Source organism: Trichosurus vulpecula, chromosome 4 (assembly GCF_011100635.1).
Source record: "Trichosurus vulpecula isolate mTriVul1 chromosome 4, mTriVul1.pri, whole genome shotgun sequence".
NCBI lineage: Eukaryota > Metazoa > Chordata > Mammalia > Diprotodontia > Phalangeridae > Trichosurus > Trichosurus vulpecula.
This window is the reverse complement of record NC_050576.1, coordinates 174,873,507-174,891,082: the sequence shown is the minus strand read 5'-3', so window position 1 is coordinate 174,891,082 and position 17,576 is coordinate 174,873,507. Positions and strand designations below refer to the sequence as shown.

General features: G+C 38.2%; 1 protein-coding gene across 2 annotated transcripts in view; it reads left to right on the top strand.

Moving 5' to 3' along the window:
* Positions 1 to 17,576, top strand: part of STXBP4 (syntaxin binding protein 4) — a 228,831-nt gene that overhangs the window by 74,275 nt on the left and 136,980 nt on the right. For both annotated transcript variants that reach the window (XM_036753251.1, XM_036753252.1), the window contains exons 8-11: positions 1,436 to 1,532; positions 3,035 to 3,147; positions 10,609 to 10,698; positions 14,224 to 14,289. In XM_036753251.1, coding sequence (XP_036609146.1) covers positions 1,436 to 1,532; positions 3,035 to 3,147; positions 10,609 to 10,698; positions 14,224 to 14,289 — 366 coding nt within the window. The remainder of the gene's footprint in view (positions 1 to 1,435; positions 1,533 to 3,034; positions 3,148 to 10,608; positions 10,699 to 14,223; positions 14,290 to 17,576) is intronic.

Here is a 17,576-nt window from a genome sequence, read left to right as displayed (position 1 = left end):
ATTAACAACCTCAGATATGCAGATGATACGACTGTGACGGCAGAAAGTGAAGAGGAATGGAATAAAGAAGCCTCTTGAGAGGCTGAAGGAGGAGAGTGTAAAAGCTGGCTTGAAGTTTAACATTAGAAAAAAAAAACACCCTGATGTAGTGGCAAATGGTCTCATCACTTCCTGGCAAATAGAGGGAGGGAGAAGAAATGGATGCAGTGTCAGATTTTATGTTTTTGGGCTCAAAGATCACTGCAGACAGTGACTGCAGCCATGAGATTAAAAGATACTTGTTCCTTGGAAGGAAAGCTGTGGCCTATTCGGATGGCAAACTAAAAAGCAGAGACATTACCATGCTGACACAGGTCCATATATAGTCAAAGCCATGGTTTTCCAATAGCACTGTATGGCTGTGAGAGTTGGATCATAAGGAAAGCTGAATGCCATAGAATCTACACTTTGGATTGTGGTGATGGAAAAGACTTGAGAGTCCCTTGGACAGCAAGGAGATCATATCAGTCAATATTTAAAGAAAATAATGGGGCAGCTAGTTGGCGCAGTGAGTAGAGCACAGACCGTGGAGTCAGGAGGACCTGAGTTCAAATCCAGGCTCAGACACTTGACACACTTACTAGCTGTGTGACCTTGGGCAAGTCACTTAACCCCAATTGCCCTGCCTTCCCCCCCTCAAAAAAAAAAAGAGAAGTTAATTCAGACTATTCACTGTGGAAGGTCAGATACTGAAGCTGAAGCTTAAATACTTTTGCCATGTGAGGAGAAGACTGACTCACTGAAAAAGACCCTGATAATGAGAAAGAATGAAGGCAAAAGGGAAGGGGGATGTCAGAGGAGGAGATGGATAGGTAGTGTCATGGAAGGAACACACATGAGCTTGGACAGACTTCTGGAAAGAATGAAGGATAGAAGGGTCCATGGGGTCATGAAGAGTCAGAGATGACTACAATTGAATGACAATCTTGTATTTTGTGCAATACAATGTATCTTGTATTGAGTAATACAGAATAATGTTTTGGATTTTTAAAATCTTTTTTCTTTCTTTTGCTTATAAATTTTATTTATAAATCATTTATTTATTTTCTCTCCTTGTTTTGTTCACATTTTCTTGCTGCCCTTCTCTTACTTGCATATATAATTTTGTAAAATGAAGGAGTCATTTGTCCTTGTGGCAGTTGCTATGCATATGAATTTTGTTTTGGCCAGAAAGAGCAGGTTTAGAAAAAAAAATTGTTTGGAATCTCAGAAAGTAAATATTTGATGGACAGTTAATCCACAAGCAGCAAGCCAACTTGACTCATCCATTTTATTCATTACTCTGGTCACAACACCTTCTTTTGATTTTTGTATCAGCTAATGAAATGAAGGTGTAATAGATAGGGTTTTATTCTGTGGTGGTCAAGATGTGAAAATTCTCCTCTTTTTCTTCCAGGCCCTAAATTATCTTGGTATTCAGCCCACTGAGGAAGAGCACAAAGCTCTGAGGCAGCAAGTGCAAATAGACTCCAGGGGAACTGTGTCTTTCGGAGGTAATGTCTGGCCTATAGCTCTGAATCACAATATGCAACCTGGCTGAGAATCATTTTCATTGAAATATCTTGTCCTCCCTCCATTTAGAGTTACAAACAGTATCTCAGGCTCTTCAATCAATCATATAACACCACAACCTTAACTCATCTGTAAGGCAGACATCATCTTAGGGGCAAGAAGCTGATGTAATTGGTTGTACTTTCCTCATTCAGCCCAGAAAATGAAATGTTTTCTTATTTTGCTAGAGGCACCATGGCATATTGGTTAGAGTGCTAACCTTGGAGTTGAAAAGTTCTGGGTTAAATCTCAACTCCAGCATTTACTTACTGTGTATTCCAGTGAAAATCACTTAATCTTTATGTGCCTTGTGCATCCTGAATCTTATCTAGTAAATAACAGATGGGTTTTGATCTATGAAAAAAGTTGCCACATCAGGAGCTAGTTACCCCTCTCCCTCCCGTGCTGATGAAATCATAGGTTCTGATAGACACACATACACTTCTATTTGCTACTTTTAAGGGGATAGGGAGAACGTGTGTGTGCATGTATATATGTATGTATTACACATATACACATACATGTGTATATTGTGTATGTTTTCCCCACTCCTTATATGTGCATATGTGTGTACTATAGACACGTATACATGTGTCTACATAGACACACTTACATGTGTTTGAAGATACATATACATATATACATGTACATGTGTGTGAAGATATATATGTATACACACATACATTTGTAAGGAGAAAAAATTCTCAAGAGACCTTCATTTTTGCTCAGAGATATGATATTCATTAATTCTTTAACAAATATCTTACCAAGCATCTACAGTGTGCAAGACACAATGCTAAGTGATGATAAGGATATAGAAATTAAAAAGATATGCTCCCTATTTTTAGGGAGCTCAGCCACTGGAAGTCCCATGTCCAACTGGAAGCCCCATGTTACTCCAAATAGCAGCCCCCTAAATTGTATCATTCTACTTGATTTCAGAAAGAGCTCTCTGTGTAACAGAGAGAATTTAGAGAGTTAAATATATTCATCTGGGTTTTTTTTCTTTGTTTGAATTCATATGGAAGCAATGTTACATATCAAATTGTTCAATGTTTCTGATTTCTTTATGTTTTTTTACACATTCAAAATAACAATTTTATTTCACACTTGTGTTGAGAGCTCTGTTGTTCGCAGGTTGTGTGTCAAATAAGTAGTACAATTTGAGAATATTTATACTAAATAACCTTTGAGTTTGACCAATAGAAATAGAGAGAGGCTAGAGGCTAAATCCACATTTTGGGGTTATTGATTTGGTTTGCTTTGTTTGCTAATTTCTAAATCAAGATTATATTTAGTTCATCTTTTCAGTACCTTTCTCAAGTTGTAATTTTGTTGAACCTATTAAAAGACTTAATTAAAACAGAATGCTGTGTAGTTGTAAAACATTAGGGAGAAGTATATTAACTTTGGCTTTGTTAACAGTAGCTCTGTACCATTCTAGATTTTGTCCAGGTTTCCAGAGAATTATTCCGCTTGCAGCTAAATGAAGTAGGCGTTGGGCAAAAATCCGCAAAGCTTGGTGCCCATGAAATTTCCCATTTATTAGACCCACAGGTAGAGTATATACTCTATATAATTTTCTAATTTGCAGTTAATTAATAGCAGATCATTACCATCATGAGTCGTATAATTATTCTAAATTTTTATGTTCATATTTTTAACGCAAGTAAAACAATGCAAAATTTTTTAATATCTGATTTACTTCTGGTTCTTTAAGTTTACACGTTTGAAATATATTTTTATTCTCTGGTTGTGTTGAAAGCTCTGTTTTCAAGGAGGGTATCAAAGAAGTAGGAGAACTTGAGAACATAATGATAATGATCATCATGGCTAGTAGTTATATAGAGCTTACTTATGAAAGTACTTTACAAATATTATGTCATTCGATTTTCAGAACAACCTTGGGCAGTAGGAGATATTACTGTCATTGTTATTATTTTGCAGAGGAGGACACTGACGCAGGCAGAGGTTAAGTGACTTGCCCAGTGTCACACAGCTAGTAAGTGTCTGAGGCCAAATTTGAACTCAAGTCTTCCTGGCTTCAAGGCCCAGTGCTCTATGCACTGTGCCTCCTAGGTGCTTCCTTTATATCTGACGCCCTGTGTCGAGGGAGAGTGGGATGGGAGGCTGCTAATTTGAACCGAAGAAAATCCTTGGTGAATTGATGACCAGCCACCATGAATCAAAATGGGCTTTGTCCTGTGAGAATAAAAACATCTATGACCTATTTTCAAAATGCATTAACTTTCAAATCAGGTTGTAATCCTTGACAAATTGCTTATTTTAATGCAGTGAATTACACTGAGTGCAACTCTGAGTAGAGAATTGCTTTAATGCATACAGTAGGTGGCTCTTAAAGGGCGTCTAGTCCTCCTGCATTAAGACACTCCATTAGCATTCAGACTGTGCTACCATTAAATGGGGAGGAGTCGAGCTGCACGAGCCCAGTTTTTCTCCTGCTAGGAATATTTTCAAGCCTTCAATTCAGATATTCAACAACAATAACAAAAAAAAAAATTAACCATCGAAGGGCCCTTTTTCACTGCTGCCTAATGCTTCTGGCTGCCATGGTACCCGGTTTCTATGAGGAAAGGCAAAGGTGCTTGAGGGACTGGCCAAATGCCAGGTGAGCAAGACACTTGCTGTAGTTTGATCCGTAAACGTAGAGCTTTCTTTGTGGTTTCAGAGTGCTACACTGATGTTCCAGAGAGTGAGCATAGCACTTCCTTCCCACCCCTAGGATTTTAGGTCAGACAAGGGTATGTTCAGTCTCCTATACTTTGATAGCAAAAGTGAAGTGCTAATGATAATTATTCAAGATTTTTCTATATGCCAGTGATTTCTTCCTTTTGATAAAGATGATATACAAGAGCTGTTAGATTGTTTTATCGAGACCTTGCTTCATCTTAGCCTTACAACCATCACCAAAAGATGGATGACATTCTCCAATTGTTCTTTTGGAATAATATTCGTAGCAGTTCTTCCTGTTAATGAATCACCCCATGAAAATGGCAGATATCGTCTCCTAGCCTTTTTGTTCTAAGGTGCTCTTCTGTTTCTTGCCTGCAGACTAACAATCCAGGAAGGTTGATAGTCTTTTGGAAAGAGCATTGGAAAAGAGAGATGCTGTATCACTACCTGCTTGTATACCTTACTAGTAGCTCAATAAGCAAAAAAAGAAAGATAATCTAAGGGCTTATTAATTCATTAAGCAAATATGGATTGAATATACAATATATGTCAAACACTGTGCTGAGAAGGATGTAAAAATGGATAAGCTCTCGTCATGCCCTCATGTGGCTGACAGCTGAGACAGACTTTAAGGGATTTAAGGTAGGCCTTAAAGGATTTAAGATAGGCCTGTTGGAGTTAAACAGAGAGAATTAGGAAGGAAAGATAATAGAGGAGAACTAGCAAGAATGAAGAAGTAGAATAGTTTGAAGACTATGCAAGAGATGCTGAGAGTTCAGTTTAGTTGGAGGATAGGGCAGGTGGAAGCAATAGTAAAAAACAACCCTGTGCAAGGGGTTCAGGGGTATTGGGATTAGGAGTCAATGTACTTTCATTCTAGTTCCCACTAAAAGGCATGTTGCCCAAATCCTTTACTTTATTATGTGCCTCATTTTCTCCATTTGTAAAATTTAGAGATTGGGCCAGTCTCCTTCCAAATGTAAAATGCTAAATTCTTGATCCTATTCCATTTTACCCTTTTCCTGTGATCTATGATTTTATCCCATCAGGCAATGGAATTTTAAGCATGAGAGTATAACAAAGCATTGCTGTAAGATGATTTATTTGGTGTCAGTGTGATGTCATAGACAGAGAAGGGAAAATTTGGAGGAAGAAGGCCAAATTAGCAAGCAATCCCAATAGTCCAAATAAAAGTTAACAGGACCCTGAACTAGAGTGCTTGCACTGAAAAGAGAAAGGAAGGGATGGATAGATTTGAAAAACTGCCAACAAAGAATTGAAATGACCTGGGGCAGAGCCAAGATGGTAGAGTAGAGGTAGTGACCTAGCTGAACTCTCCCAACATTCTCCTCCAAACAACTTTAAAATAACATGTCAAATTAAATTCTAGAGCAGAATAGACAACCAAAGGTTGTGGTGAAACATTTTTCCAGCCCAAGACAACTTGGGAGGTCAGCAGGAAAGGTCTGTGACACTGGGGTGGGGGCCAGCCTGGAGTGCACACGATGGCAGCACCAGCTGCCGTGGAGGTGGCAACAGTGGTGTCAGCAGCTTTGGGAGCTCTGAGCCCAGAGTCAGTAAGAGGATCAGAAAACTTAGAAAGAAATCACTGGATCAGGACCTGGTACTATTTACCAACTTCATTGCCCATAGAGCAGAGCAGAGAGGAACACCTGTGGTCAGTCAGCAAGGGCCTTGATTGCATTTCCAGGACAGAGAGGATATCTAGTGCTTGCAGCTACAAGGGACTGGGGTCCCTTCCTGAGTAGGGACCAGAACACCCGGGAGGGTAGTGATCACTCCTTTCCCAGGACAATACTACCCTTAGAAGCACCAGAAACTTACAGAACCCTAGATCTACCGCTTAAAGTATCAACATGAAAAAAACCTGGATTGGAACAATGCTTCTCCACCCCCTGGTGAGCTGAACCCAAGTTTAATATAAAGTTCAAAGTGAAGAAATAGTCTAGAAAACAACCAAAAAAGAACCTGACCTTGGTCAAAAGACAATGTGAAAACAGCTACAGGCAAAGCCTCAAAAATGCAAATTGGATAAAAGCCCAACAAGAATTCCTAGAACTAAAGAAAGAAATGGGTGGTAGAGGAAAAGTTGGGAAAAGAAAGTAATGAAAAAAAATTATGAAAAGATAATTAACAGCTTGGCAAAAGAGGGACCAAAAAATAGTGAAGAAAAGAACTCCTTAAAAAACAGAATTGGCCAAATGGTAAAAGAGGCACACAAATTTACTGAAGAAAAGAACTTCTTAAAAAGCAGTTTAGGCCAGATGGAAACAGGTACAAAAGTTCATCAAAAAGATGACTTAGCAAAAGATTGGATACGGAGTCCAAGCAGTAGTCACGATGTTGCCTAGGTGACTGGATGGCTAAGAAAAATGATAGTACCATTAAGAGGAATTCAAGGCCCAAAGGAAGACCTGAATGGGAGTTGTAAATAATAGCAATTCACATTAATATAGTACTTTAAAATGTACAAAGTGATTTCTTCACAACAGCACTATAAATATTATTATATATATATGTATTATATGTATACCTATTTTAGAGATGAGGAAACTGAAGCCCATAGAGATTATACCTAAGATTTGCACAGCTAAGCCATTTATTAAACACCAACTACATGCCCTAGTGCTAAGCAGTAGGGATAGAAGAAAGGCAAAACAAACAAAATAAAACTGCCCCTGAATTCAGAGTGTTTACAATCTAATTAAGGTGACAACCTGTAAACAACTATGTACAAGTGATTGCAGGCTGCATTGAGATAGATCACTAGTAACACTAGGAAAATTAGAATCCTCCTGTATTCTACTCTCATCAGTCCACAGCTGGAGGATTGCGTTCAGTTCCAGGTGCCATCTTTTAGGAAGGACATTGTTAAACTGGAGAGCATACAGGGAAGAGTCACATAAGAGTCACAAAAATTTTTCCATTTGGTTGAAGAACTTGGGACTGTTTTGCTTGAAAAAGAGAAGGTTTAGAAGAATAGCAACCTCCACACATTTGAAAGTTTCACACGTGGGAGAAAGATTCAATTTATTCTATTTGGCCTTCAAAATCAGGATTCAGAACAACGGTTTGGGAATGGAAAGAAGGCAGATTTATTCTTGAGGAGAGAAAAAACTTTCTGACAATAAGAAGTAGAATGGACTTCCCAAAGTAGAGTGGGCATCCTCAGGAGGTAGTGATTTCCCCTTCACTATATATCTTCCAAGCAAAGTCTGGATGATCAGTCACTGAGTCAGTAAACATTTATTAAACACCTACTGCGTACCAGGCAATGGTTCATTTTTCAGGTTTGTTTTAGAATAGATTCTTGTTCAGGTTCAGGTTGGGCCAAGTGGCCTCTGATGTCCCTTGGAATGTTGACATCCTGTCAAGTGAAGTGATTTGCCCGTGGTTACACAACATGTAAAGATTAGAACTGAGATTTGAAACAGGGTTCCAGCATGTCTGAATTAAAAATCTTAGAGTTGTATTTAAGAAGGTAATCTGATAAGATTATAGATTTTATAGTACAAGGGGCCTTAGAGGCCATCTAGTGCAATCTTTTCATTTTGAAGAAGAGAAATCTGAGGTTAAGGGAAGCTAGTGTTTATTATATTGAATTGCCCAGGGTCGAACCTAGCCTTAGTCATAGGATCATAAATTTAGAGCTAAAAGTGAACTTTAACATTGTATAATCCAACTCCCTCCTCTTACAGATGAGAAAAACATGGTCTCAGCAGGGCAAGTGACTTACCCAAGGTCACATATGATGGCAGAGTCAGCATTTGGGAGTTGGTAGAAAACATGCATTTTGCATGGCATGTGACAGCATGATATAATGCATAGAGTGATGCGTTTGCACTCTGGAAAATCTGGTCCCTGACACTTACTAGTTTTGTGTCCCAATGCAAGTCCTCCCCCCCCTTCTGCCTGTTGGAATGCCTAGCTTCCTTCAGGGTACACTTATCTCATCCTGGGATGCCTTTGTGCTCTCATGAAGACATGATGCAATTGAAAAAAATCCAGAGAAGCTTAGAAACATACTAGCTGTGTGACTCTAAGACTAAGATGACTATGACCTGTAATTATCATATTCATTCATTTATTCATTCATTCATTTATTTGTCTCCCCTACTAGAATGTAATCTCCTTGATAACAAGGACTGTTTTTCATTTGTGTTTGTATCCCCTACTGCCTTAGCACTTAGTAGGTACTCAATAAATGCCCATTGGGTTGAATTGGGTTACAATTTGATTAAGCTCTGGGTGCCTCAGGTAACCCCCCTAGAATTTTGTCCACTAAGTCATAGAAAACTTATTCTTTAAACTGATGGATGGAGTTTCCACACTGGACATTCTCTATAATTGAAAGGTCACGAATGTTTTGATATTTGCCTTTGCCATACAGCGACGTGGTTCAGCTCGTTTGATAACATTACCTAAGAGAATCAGCAGCCAAAAGAGAATCTCACAAAATGGGCTTTTTGGTAGAATTTCCATGCAATATCTGGGACTTGCTTTTCAGGTGCAAAATTGGAATAACACACAAACACTAAAATGACATGATAACATAAGAAACACGATTTGGGGTCAAACAAATAGACCATGCAACTCAATATTACCCATCTTACAGTGGCCAAAAGAGGTTTGTGTGAGGATATGATTGCATTCTAAAATTTCAGTGTCAAGAAGTTAGTGGCATGGCCCTCAGATATCCCAAGGTATTTTATGCATTTGTTTATTTTAGCCATTCTTGAATTGGGGGGCAGGGGAAGAAGGGGAAGGGATTTGGACCTGTGGAAACCCCCAGTGTAGAAACCCCCTCTCCCCAAGCAGGTTGTCATTTCCTTTCCAACCTGAAACAACGAGAGATTAAGTGATTTGCCTATCATTACAGCCTTGGTATGTGCCAAAATGTATTTGCTCCTTTTTCACCTCCATTATGTCTTCAGAATATATTCCATTTATGTATATATTCAACCTTCATACACATGACATGTATAGCCCTCACTCATGCATGATAGGGTAGTATTATTTTAGCTATAAATGGATAACTTCCAATAGCCTTAGGGGAAGGTGAGAGGCATCAGTGTTCTAGTGGAGAAGCTACTGTACAAAGAAGTCAGGATACTCAAATTTGAATCCCAGCCCTGTCACCAGCCAGCTGTGTGACCTTGACAAATGACTTCATCTCACTGTATCCAAGTTTCTTTAACTAGTTTATGAGAGATTTAAGCTAGATAATTTCTAGTAACATGTATTATTTAATAATATATATTTCATTTAATTTTTTATAGATGTCTGTGATTTAATAATAAATGTCTTATATTACAGACTGTCCCAGCTCCAAAGTTCTGTGATCCTATAATTTATAGACAAAGGCACCCTCAATCTTAGGGCAGTCAATTCCCCAAATTTACCACCATTGGGTAGAATGGTGCTTTCTACCTTCCATACCCTAAAATCATCTTTTTCAATATTCAAGTGGTTTCCCCTTTCTGCTGCTTGCTGTTAACAGATCTGGAAATGAATAAGTCGGTTTACCCTTCTTCTTTTTTTTTTTTTTTTTTTTTTTTTTTTGGTGTTGGGGGATCCAGACCTGATTTCATTTAGTATAGGGAATCCCCAGTATAGAAACTCCTTCCACTTATACAGATTGGCCACTAACCTGTAATTCGAAGTCTTAGGAAATTGCCCAAGGCATTGAGAGGTTAAGTAACTTGCCTGTATCAGAGCACCCCTATTCCATCTCCAGCTCTGTTTTGTCTTCATTAAGGCCTAAACTGCACGTAGCATTCCAAGTTGTTGTGCAGTAATCAGATCATGTTCTAGGTTTTGTTTTCCTTATGATGGCCAACATCTTATCAGTCTTGGGAACTGCGATACATTGTGCTAAGGTCCTCAGGGGACAGTTTGGACAGCAAGCTGTAGATTCTTCATTCCATTCATGGGTTACAAGCCCTGTCTTGGAATATGGTTGAACCTTTCAGGGAAATTGTGTTGCTACTTGCCAAATTAAAATGTTATCATTAACTTAATGCAGAGTAGTATGGGTGTTTTATAGTGAAGTAAAAGCCGTTGGAAGCACTAAAAAATTAAAATTAAATTTAAGTTAGTGATACTGCCCCAGATTACTTTTGCGTCCTTCTTAATTAACCAAGTGATTAGGTTAAAAATAAACTAATGGCTTTTTTTAATGAAATGTAACTCTAACATACAAAAGCAAAACCACTATGACAACAGGGAGACAAATATTTCACATTAACCTGTAATCATGAGTACCCAACGTGTTGTTTTCCTTTTCCAATTCAATGTGGATAGCTTCTTGCCTGCGATTCTTCAGAAACGGATGACGTAGAAAGGCTTAAACGTGAAAGAAACGACGCTTTGAGAGAAGTCAGCAAACTCAAGGTAATCTTTAATTTGGGTCTTTAAGTAAAATCTTTTCTTCTGACAAATTTGACTACTAACAGTGGGGTATTTTTTGATTCTTACTAAAATAGTATGAATTAACCAAAACGTAACCGGTGTAATAGTATTTTATCCTGTGGGGTTACTTTCTATTTTGTCTATTATCTAAGCTTCACAACACCCAAACAAGTTAAGGTGGTATTGTTTCAGTACTGTGTGGATGGAGAACATCTAGTAGCCTTAGGAAGAAGGGACGTAGCAATACCGTAGTAGAGAAACCATTACATGGAGAATCTGTCTGGGGATCTCGGTTCTTAAACCCACTCGTCCCCTGGCTAGCTTACTGAAATAACACTGGCCAGTTATTTTGACTCTCTAGGTCCCAGGTTCCTTATCTATAGGACGAGAGAGTTGGGTTCAAGGGACTATCCCAGATCTGTAATTCCGTGTTTCCATTATTTGAACTGAGGCATTTACTCTGTCTCCCCTAGCAAATTCCCTTTCATTTGTTTTATTTCTTCCTTCTGGCTCCAAGTGATCAGGAGTGGGCAGCATAAGCCTTCCTACTGCTTATAGGACAACAGCTAACATTTCTGTAGTGCTTTAAAGTTTGCAAAGCACTTTACACGTGCTACCTCGATCGATTCTCACAATGACCATTAGTCCCATTTTAGAGGTGAGGAACCGTCTTTTGAGAGAGGTTGAGTGACTTGCCCAGGGTCACATAGCTAAGTAAGTATCTGAGGTGGAATTTGAATTCAGATCTGCCTGACGGCAAGGGCAGCACTCACCCCGCTATACCCCCGAGCTGCCTCCTTATTGCTTTATAGGACGGCATTTTTTGGTAGTAGAAAGTAGTCAGTTCTCCAGTCCACTAGTATTTATTAAACACCTACTGTGTGCTAGGCACTTTGTTAAGTTCTGGGGATACAAAGAAAGGCCAAAATACACCCCTCCCCCACCCCCACCAAAAAAAGCAAAAAACAATTCCTACTTCTCAAATATAATGGATGCTGTGCTGGACAGAGTCAGGAAGGCCTAAGTTCAATTTCCACCCAAGAAACTTAATAGCTGAATAACCTTGGGCTAATCACTTGACCTTTCAACCATACTTTCCTTATTAGTAAAATGAGGATAATAAGTTCACCTACCTGCTTCATAGGGTTATTCATAAGGTGAGGATGAAATGAGATAATATATGTAAAGCATTTTGTAAATCTTACATAAATGATTTATAATATTATATATTATATTGCAATATTACATTTTGTATATAATATACAATATTATATATACAATAAATATATTATTATTGCACAGATGAATCCTACATCCTTTTGAAAAGGACCTGTATCTTAAAGCAGGCATCATTCTTTTCTAGAGAAGCATCAGAAATGAAGGTAGTTTGTTTTTTAAAATCCCCATAAACATGGAAGAGGTGCTGTTCTATTTTATAACACCTTTCTTATCTTCATTCTGCACCTACCATACTTGGAGCAATACCCAAATGCATATAAAATCCCACCTTAATTATATGTAACACCATTATGGTATTTTGTGAATCTATTTTAATAGAAGACAATATGGCCACTATTTCTGCAATTGCTTTCCCACCCAAAAAGAATCATGGTGTGATATGTCTTTCAACACTGCAATGCCTTTCTTTCCCATATCTTTTGGAATAACAATTAAACGCCCAGGGAGGAGGGGAAGGGGAGAGTATGAACAGGTTTTAGAAATAAATTGCTGATGCTTGATTTCTAATCCCCCTTAAAAATTTTCTTGCAAAATTGGTCACCTTAGTTACACAGCATTTCCTTTACTAAATTACTATCCAGGGTATTTTCCCCCATAAATAATTTAATTTGTATGATTACTAGGAATCCTGGGGTAGCTCTCTAATCCCTCTCATTCATTTGTTCCATGAATAGTACATCTGTGCTAATCCAGTTATTTGGTTGAGGTTTTTGATTTAGTACTCCTGAATTTCTAGTTTAAAAGCTATTCATGTTGCATCCATGTAAGACTGGCATGTAACACACTTATAAAATTAAAGCCCAGCTGAGAACCCATTAAGTAAATTCTGAAGGACTGAGCTTGCTTATAGAATGTAACTCAGCTTTCAGTTATTATGATCAAAGCTGGTGAGACACATTCTAATTTCTGGCTAATCATCTTTTTCTTTTTTAGAAGAACACATGTTGATTAAAACGATTAAGAAACCTATGTTATTATAGTACTCAAAGCACTGTAACTTTTCCTATTGATTTTTCCCAGTAATTTGCAGTTCACATAATATAAAGGCTTACAGTTAATTGAGTTCTATGGCATATATCCATCTACAGGCCAACCGATGGTCTTTAATCCTTTCCCACTCTCTTCCCTTTCTTGTCTCCATGTTCTTCATCCACAAAAACTCCCATTGCTTTATGGTAGGGATGAAAATTAAGCCAGTGAGATTTAGAAGAACATATTACATAGTCTTTCACTACTGGGTAGTTATTAATTCAGAGGATGATTCTTTTTTAAAGCACTGGTGTATCCCAGTAAATCTTTTTTTTTTCCCAAAGGGCTCAGCTGAGCCTAACACCTGCTTGGCAAAGGTGAGTGAAAATAGACAAATTTCCCTTGTACCGATGTGAGAACTAGGACACAAAGAGTGACTTGATGGAGAATAGATGGTAACAGCAACCAGTCATAGCTTTTGTTCCGAATGGCTTTATGACAGTCATTTCATGCTCCCTTATTTTTATCTCTTGGACTGGGATAAATTAAAATCTGAAATCAAATCAATTATTCTTGGCATTCCAATGTTGATATAAATTTTTTCCCATTCTGCCTAACGTCCAAGTCATCTCTGTCCAGGCTACTGGCAGAATTTGTCCTTCTGTGACTGATAGTAATTCTGTTTAATTTGCTAAATAAAAAGGGACATATTGATAATGGTTTTCTTAAAACCATGCTTCCAGGACTTTGGGAGTAAATACTTGACTTTATTATTATAAGTGCATGGATAATATTTCATTTGCATGTGTAATTTGCTTGAACATCAATGACTTTTGAAGCTCCAGCAGCTGTTCTCTTGTGTTGAATAGTGATGACTTGTTCTCCTTGGTTATTCTTCCAAGAACATGCTTAGATGATGTTAAGAAACATATAGCCAGCCTTGCCCTGCGACCTGCTCCCTTCATCAAATATTTAGAATCCCTGACTCTTTGTTTCTAAAAATAATGCTTTTAAACTTTGTATCTCTTGTCTTAGCTAATATTTAAGTGTACCCTCTCCTCCCTCTGAGTCTTCTAGTAACCTTGAGAAAATAATGCAATTTGAGATTTTTTTTTCAAGCTGGCTGATTGTGGTTATGAAACTTGTTATATAGGAAGGTGGAAAAATCTATTCTCATTTGGTATTAGATTTTAGAATTTATCATTGGATGGTTTAGAAACTTAATTTAGAAAGAGAGGACTAAATTTAACATTTACAAAAATTACATCAAAAACTCCTAATTGTGTGTTCTTATTATAGGATAAGCTGCTAGAATCAGAAAATCAAAGGAAACAGTTAACTGAAGAGCTCCAGAATGTGAAACAAGTAAGTCGAACTTTGTATACCCAAGATACAGGCATGACCAACAAATTTAATGCAATGAGAATTAGAGGGAAAATAGTCTTCTGGGAAAATCTCTTTGTGGCAAATTTCTCTGATTAAAATCTGAAATCCAAGATAGATGGTGAATGGATACCAACTATACAGGAACAAGAATGATTCCATAATAGATAAATGGCCAAAGGATAAGAACAGGCAGTCCACAGAGAAAAAAGGTAAGCTGTCAACAGCCATATGGAGAAAAAAGTTCCTGTCACTAATCATAGGAGAAATGTAAATTAAGTAACTCTGAGGTGCCATCTCACACTCATCAGATTGGCCAAGACAAGGAAAATGGCAATTAAAGAGGCTATGGGAAGGCAGGCACGCTGGTGGTTGATGGAGCTGTAAAGCGATCCAACCATTCTGGAAAGTATTTTGGAACTCATATGCTAAGGATGTGCAGTACTACTTGGCATATACACAGGCTGGAGCCAGCTTGAAACAGCTCCCAAGAGCCACTTGTTAAATTTTCAGTGAGATCATTGACAACTTGGAAATTGGCAAAAGCTATAAATCAGGATTTGATTTACTATTTAGCTGATTATTTGGACTTAAGAAAGTGGTGGAGAAAAGTATTAATGCTGATTAAACTTGTAAGTATGTTGTATTGTTGTTTTGTTTTGGAGAGCCAGTTGTTAAACATTTACCAACACAAGACCACATATATCCTTAAAGAAAGAGGGCAAACACTAATACACATAAAATATTCATAGTACCTCTTTTGGTTATAGCAAAGAAACGGAAATAAATAGGTGTCCATCAACTGGGGAATAACTGTACAAAGTCCAGGATATGAATATAATGGAATATTATTGTATCACAAGATGACAGAAGTGTCTAATTTAAAGAAATCTGGGAACGTAGAGCAACATGAGCAGGAACAGGAGAGCAGTTTATACAATGGCTGTTATAAAGTGTTGTGAAAAATCTGTGAACACCTAAGGACTTTGGTCAATGCTGTGACTGATGCATCTCCCGAAGACTGATGATAATTTGTGCTTCCTACCCCTTGGCAGAATGATGAGGATGAGGTGCAGAATGAGAGAGAAATTTTCAGATTTGGTCAAAATGTGGATTTTTTTTTGTTTGACTATATTTGTTACAAGGGAGGAAGATTTGGGATGGGGGCATAGGGAATATAGTGATATTTATACCAAAAAACAAGAAAAAAGAAGAAAGAAAAAGTCATTGAAACATTTAAAAATAGGCAGAAGAGAGTAGGAAGAAGTTCAGAAAGGGCTACAGATAAGCAGAGTAGTATTGAAAATACCATGTTAATTTTAATATGTATTTTTAAAACTATGTAATATCCACAGTGCCATATGCAGTTATCTTTTTCTCTTTAAAGGGAAGTAGTTACGTTTGTAGATATTTGTCAAGTTTATAATAATAAAGGAATAAATATATACATATTTTTAAAAGATGCAAGGCAGGATCATAAAACAACAAGACCAACTGGTTACCAGTATTCTAAGACAGGGCTGTTCAAAAGGCAACTCACTTTGCAATTTATGTGGCCCGCCTACAAGCATAGAAATTTACATAAATGCTTTAGTAAAGGAAGCATAGGGGGAAGCATGCTGGGTCTGGAGTCAAAGGACCTGGATTCATATCCTAATTCTGCTGCTTGCTCCCTGTGTGGGACTTTGTCTGGACTTTCGTTTCTTTATTTGTAAAATGAGGGAGTTGTCCTGGCATTCCTTCCAGCTCCAAATCAACGAGCACCTAAGTAAGAGTTTCCTTTCATAAGAGGTAACTATAACTAGGAATGTGTATACAAGTCTTCTTTGGAAAGTACTGCTCTCTTTCTCTCTCTCTCTCTCTCTCTCTCTCTCTCTCTCTCTCTCTCCCTCTCCTCCCTCCCTCCCTCTTTCTCTCTCTCTCTCTCTCTCCTCTCTCTCTCTCTCTCTCTCTCTCTCTCCCTCTCCCTCCTCTCTCTCCCCCTCCCTCGCTCCCTTCCTCCCTCCCTCTCTCTCTCCTCCCTTTCCCTCTCTCTCTCTCCCTCTCTCTCTCTCTCTCTCCTCCCTCTCTCTCTCTCTCTCTCTCTCTCTCTCTCTCCCTCTCTCTCTCTCTAAACTTCTGGCAGCTTTTTCTGGACTCAGTAGATAGAGAGCTGGGCCCGGAGTCAGGAAGTTGTTCAGTCACTTCAGTAGTGTCCTACTCTTCATGATGCCATTTGGGTTGTTGTTGTTTTGGGTTTTTTTGTTTGTTTGTTTTTTGTTTTTTTTGGCAAAGATACTGGAGTGTTGGGATTTTTTTGCCATTTCTTTCTCCAGCTAATTTTACAGTTGAGGAAACTGAGGCAAATAGGGTCAAGGGACTTGCTCAGGGTCACATAGCTAGTAAGTGTCTGAGGCTGGATTTGAACTCAGGAAGATGAGTCAGGAAATACCACTTCAAATACTTATTAGCTATATGGCCCTGGGAAAGTCACTTAACCTCTACCTCAGTTTCCTTAACTGTAAAATAGAGATAAGAATAGCACCTACCTCAGAGGGTTGTTTTGAAGATCAAAAGAAATAATATATGTAAATCACTTAGCACAGCGTCTGGCACACAACAGGCATTTAATAAATCAGTCTTTCCTTCCTTCCTTCCTTCCTTTCTTCCTTTCTTCCTTCCTTCCTCTTAGTACTTGTATCCTCCTGCATTTTCCACTCCCTACTGCTCTGCACTAAAATATTAGCTCCTTGAGGGCAGGGATTGTCTAATTTTTGTCCTTGTATCCCCAGCACCTCGTATACCACCCTAGATGTGGTTGGTGCTTAATAATTATCCTTTGAATTGAATTGCTTTCAGAACCTGTTTATTTGCAAGCCACACAGTCTTGTTATTTTATAGCCATACCTCATTTTCTAATTTTTTTTTTAACTAAAACTTGTACTACCCTACTTGGTCATGCAATTTATTTACCACAACACTAGGCTCTGAATAGCTTTGGGGCTTTTTCCAAAAGTTAGATCCATCTGTTCAGAATGAAACTTTGCCACCACCAAAGATATTCAAGCATTCGTTTCTCCAGCAACACTGACCCAGCACCCACAGTATAGTGGAAAGAGAATTGCTCTTAGAACACCTGAGTTTTAGTCCTGGCTCTGATACTTACTTGCGTGTGACCCTGGGCAAGTTCATTTAACTGATCTGTGGTTATTGGGTCCCAGTTTCCTCATGTGTAAAATAGGGATAATAGTAACCTGCCTGCCTCATGGATTTTGTTATAAGGAAAGTAT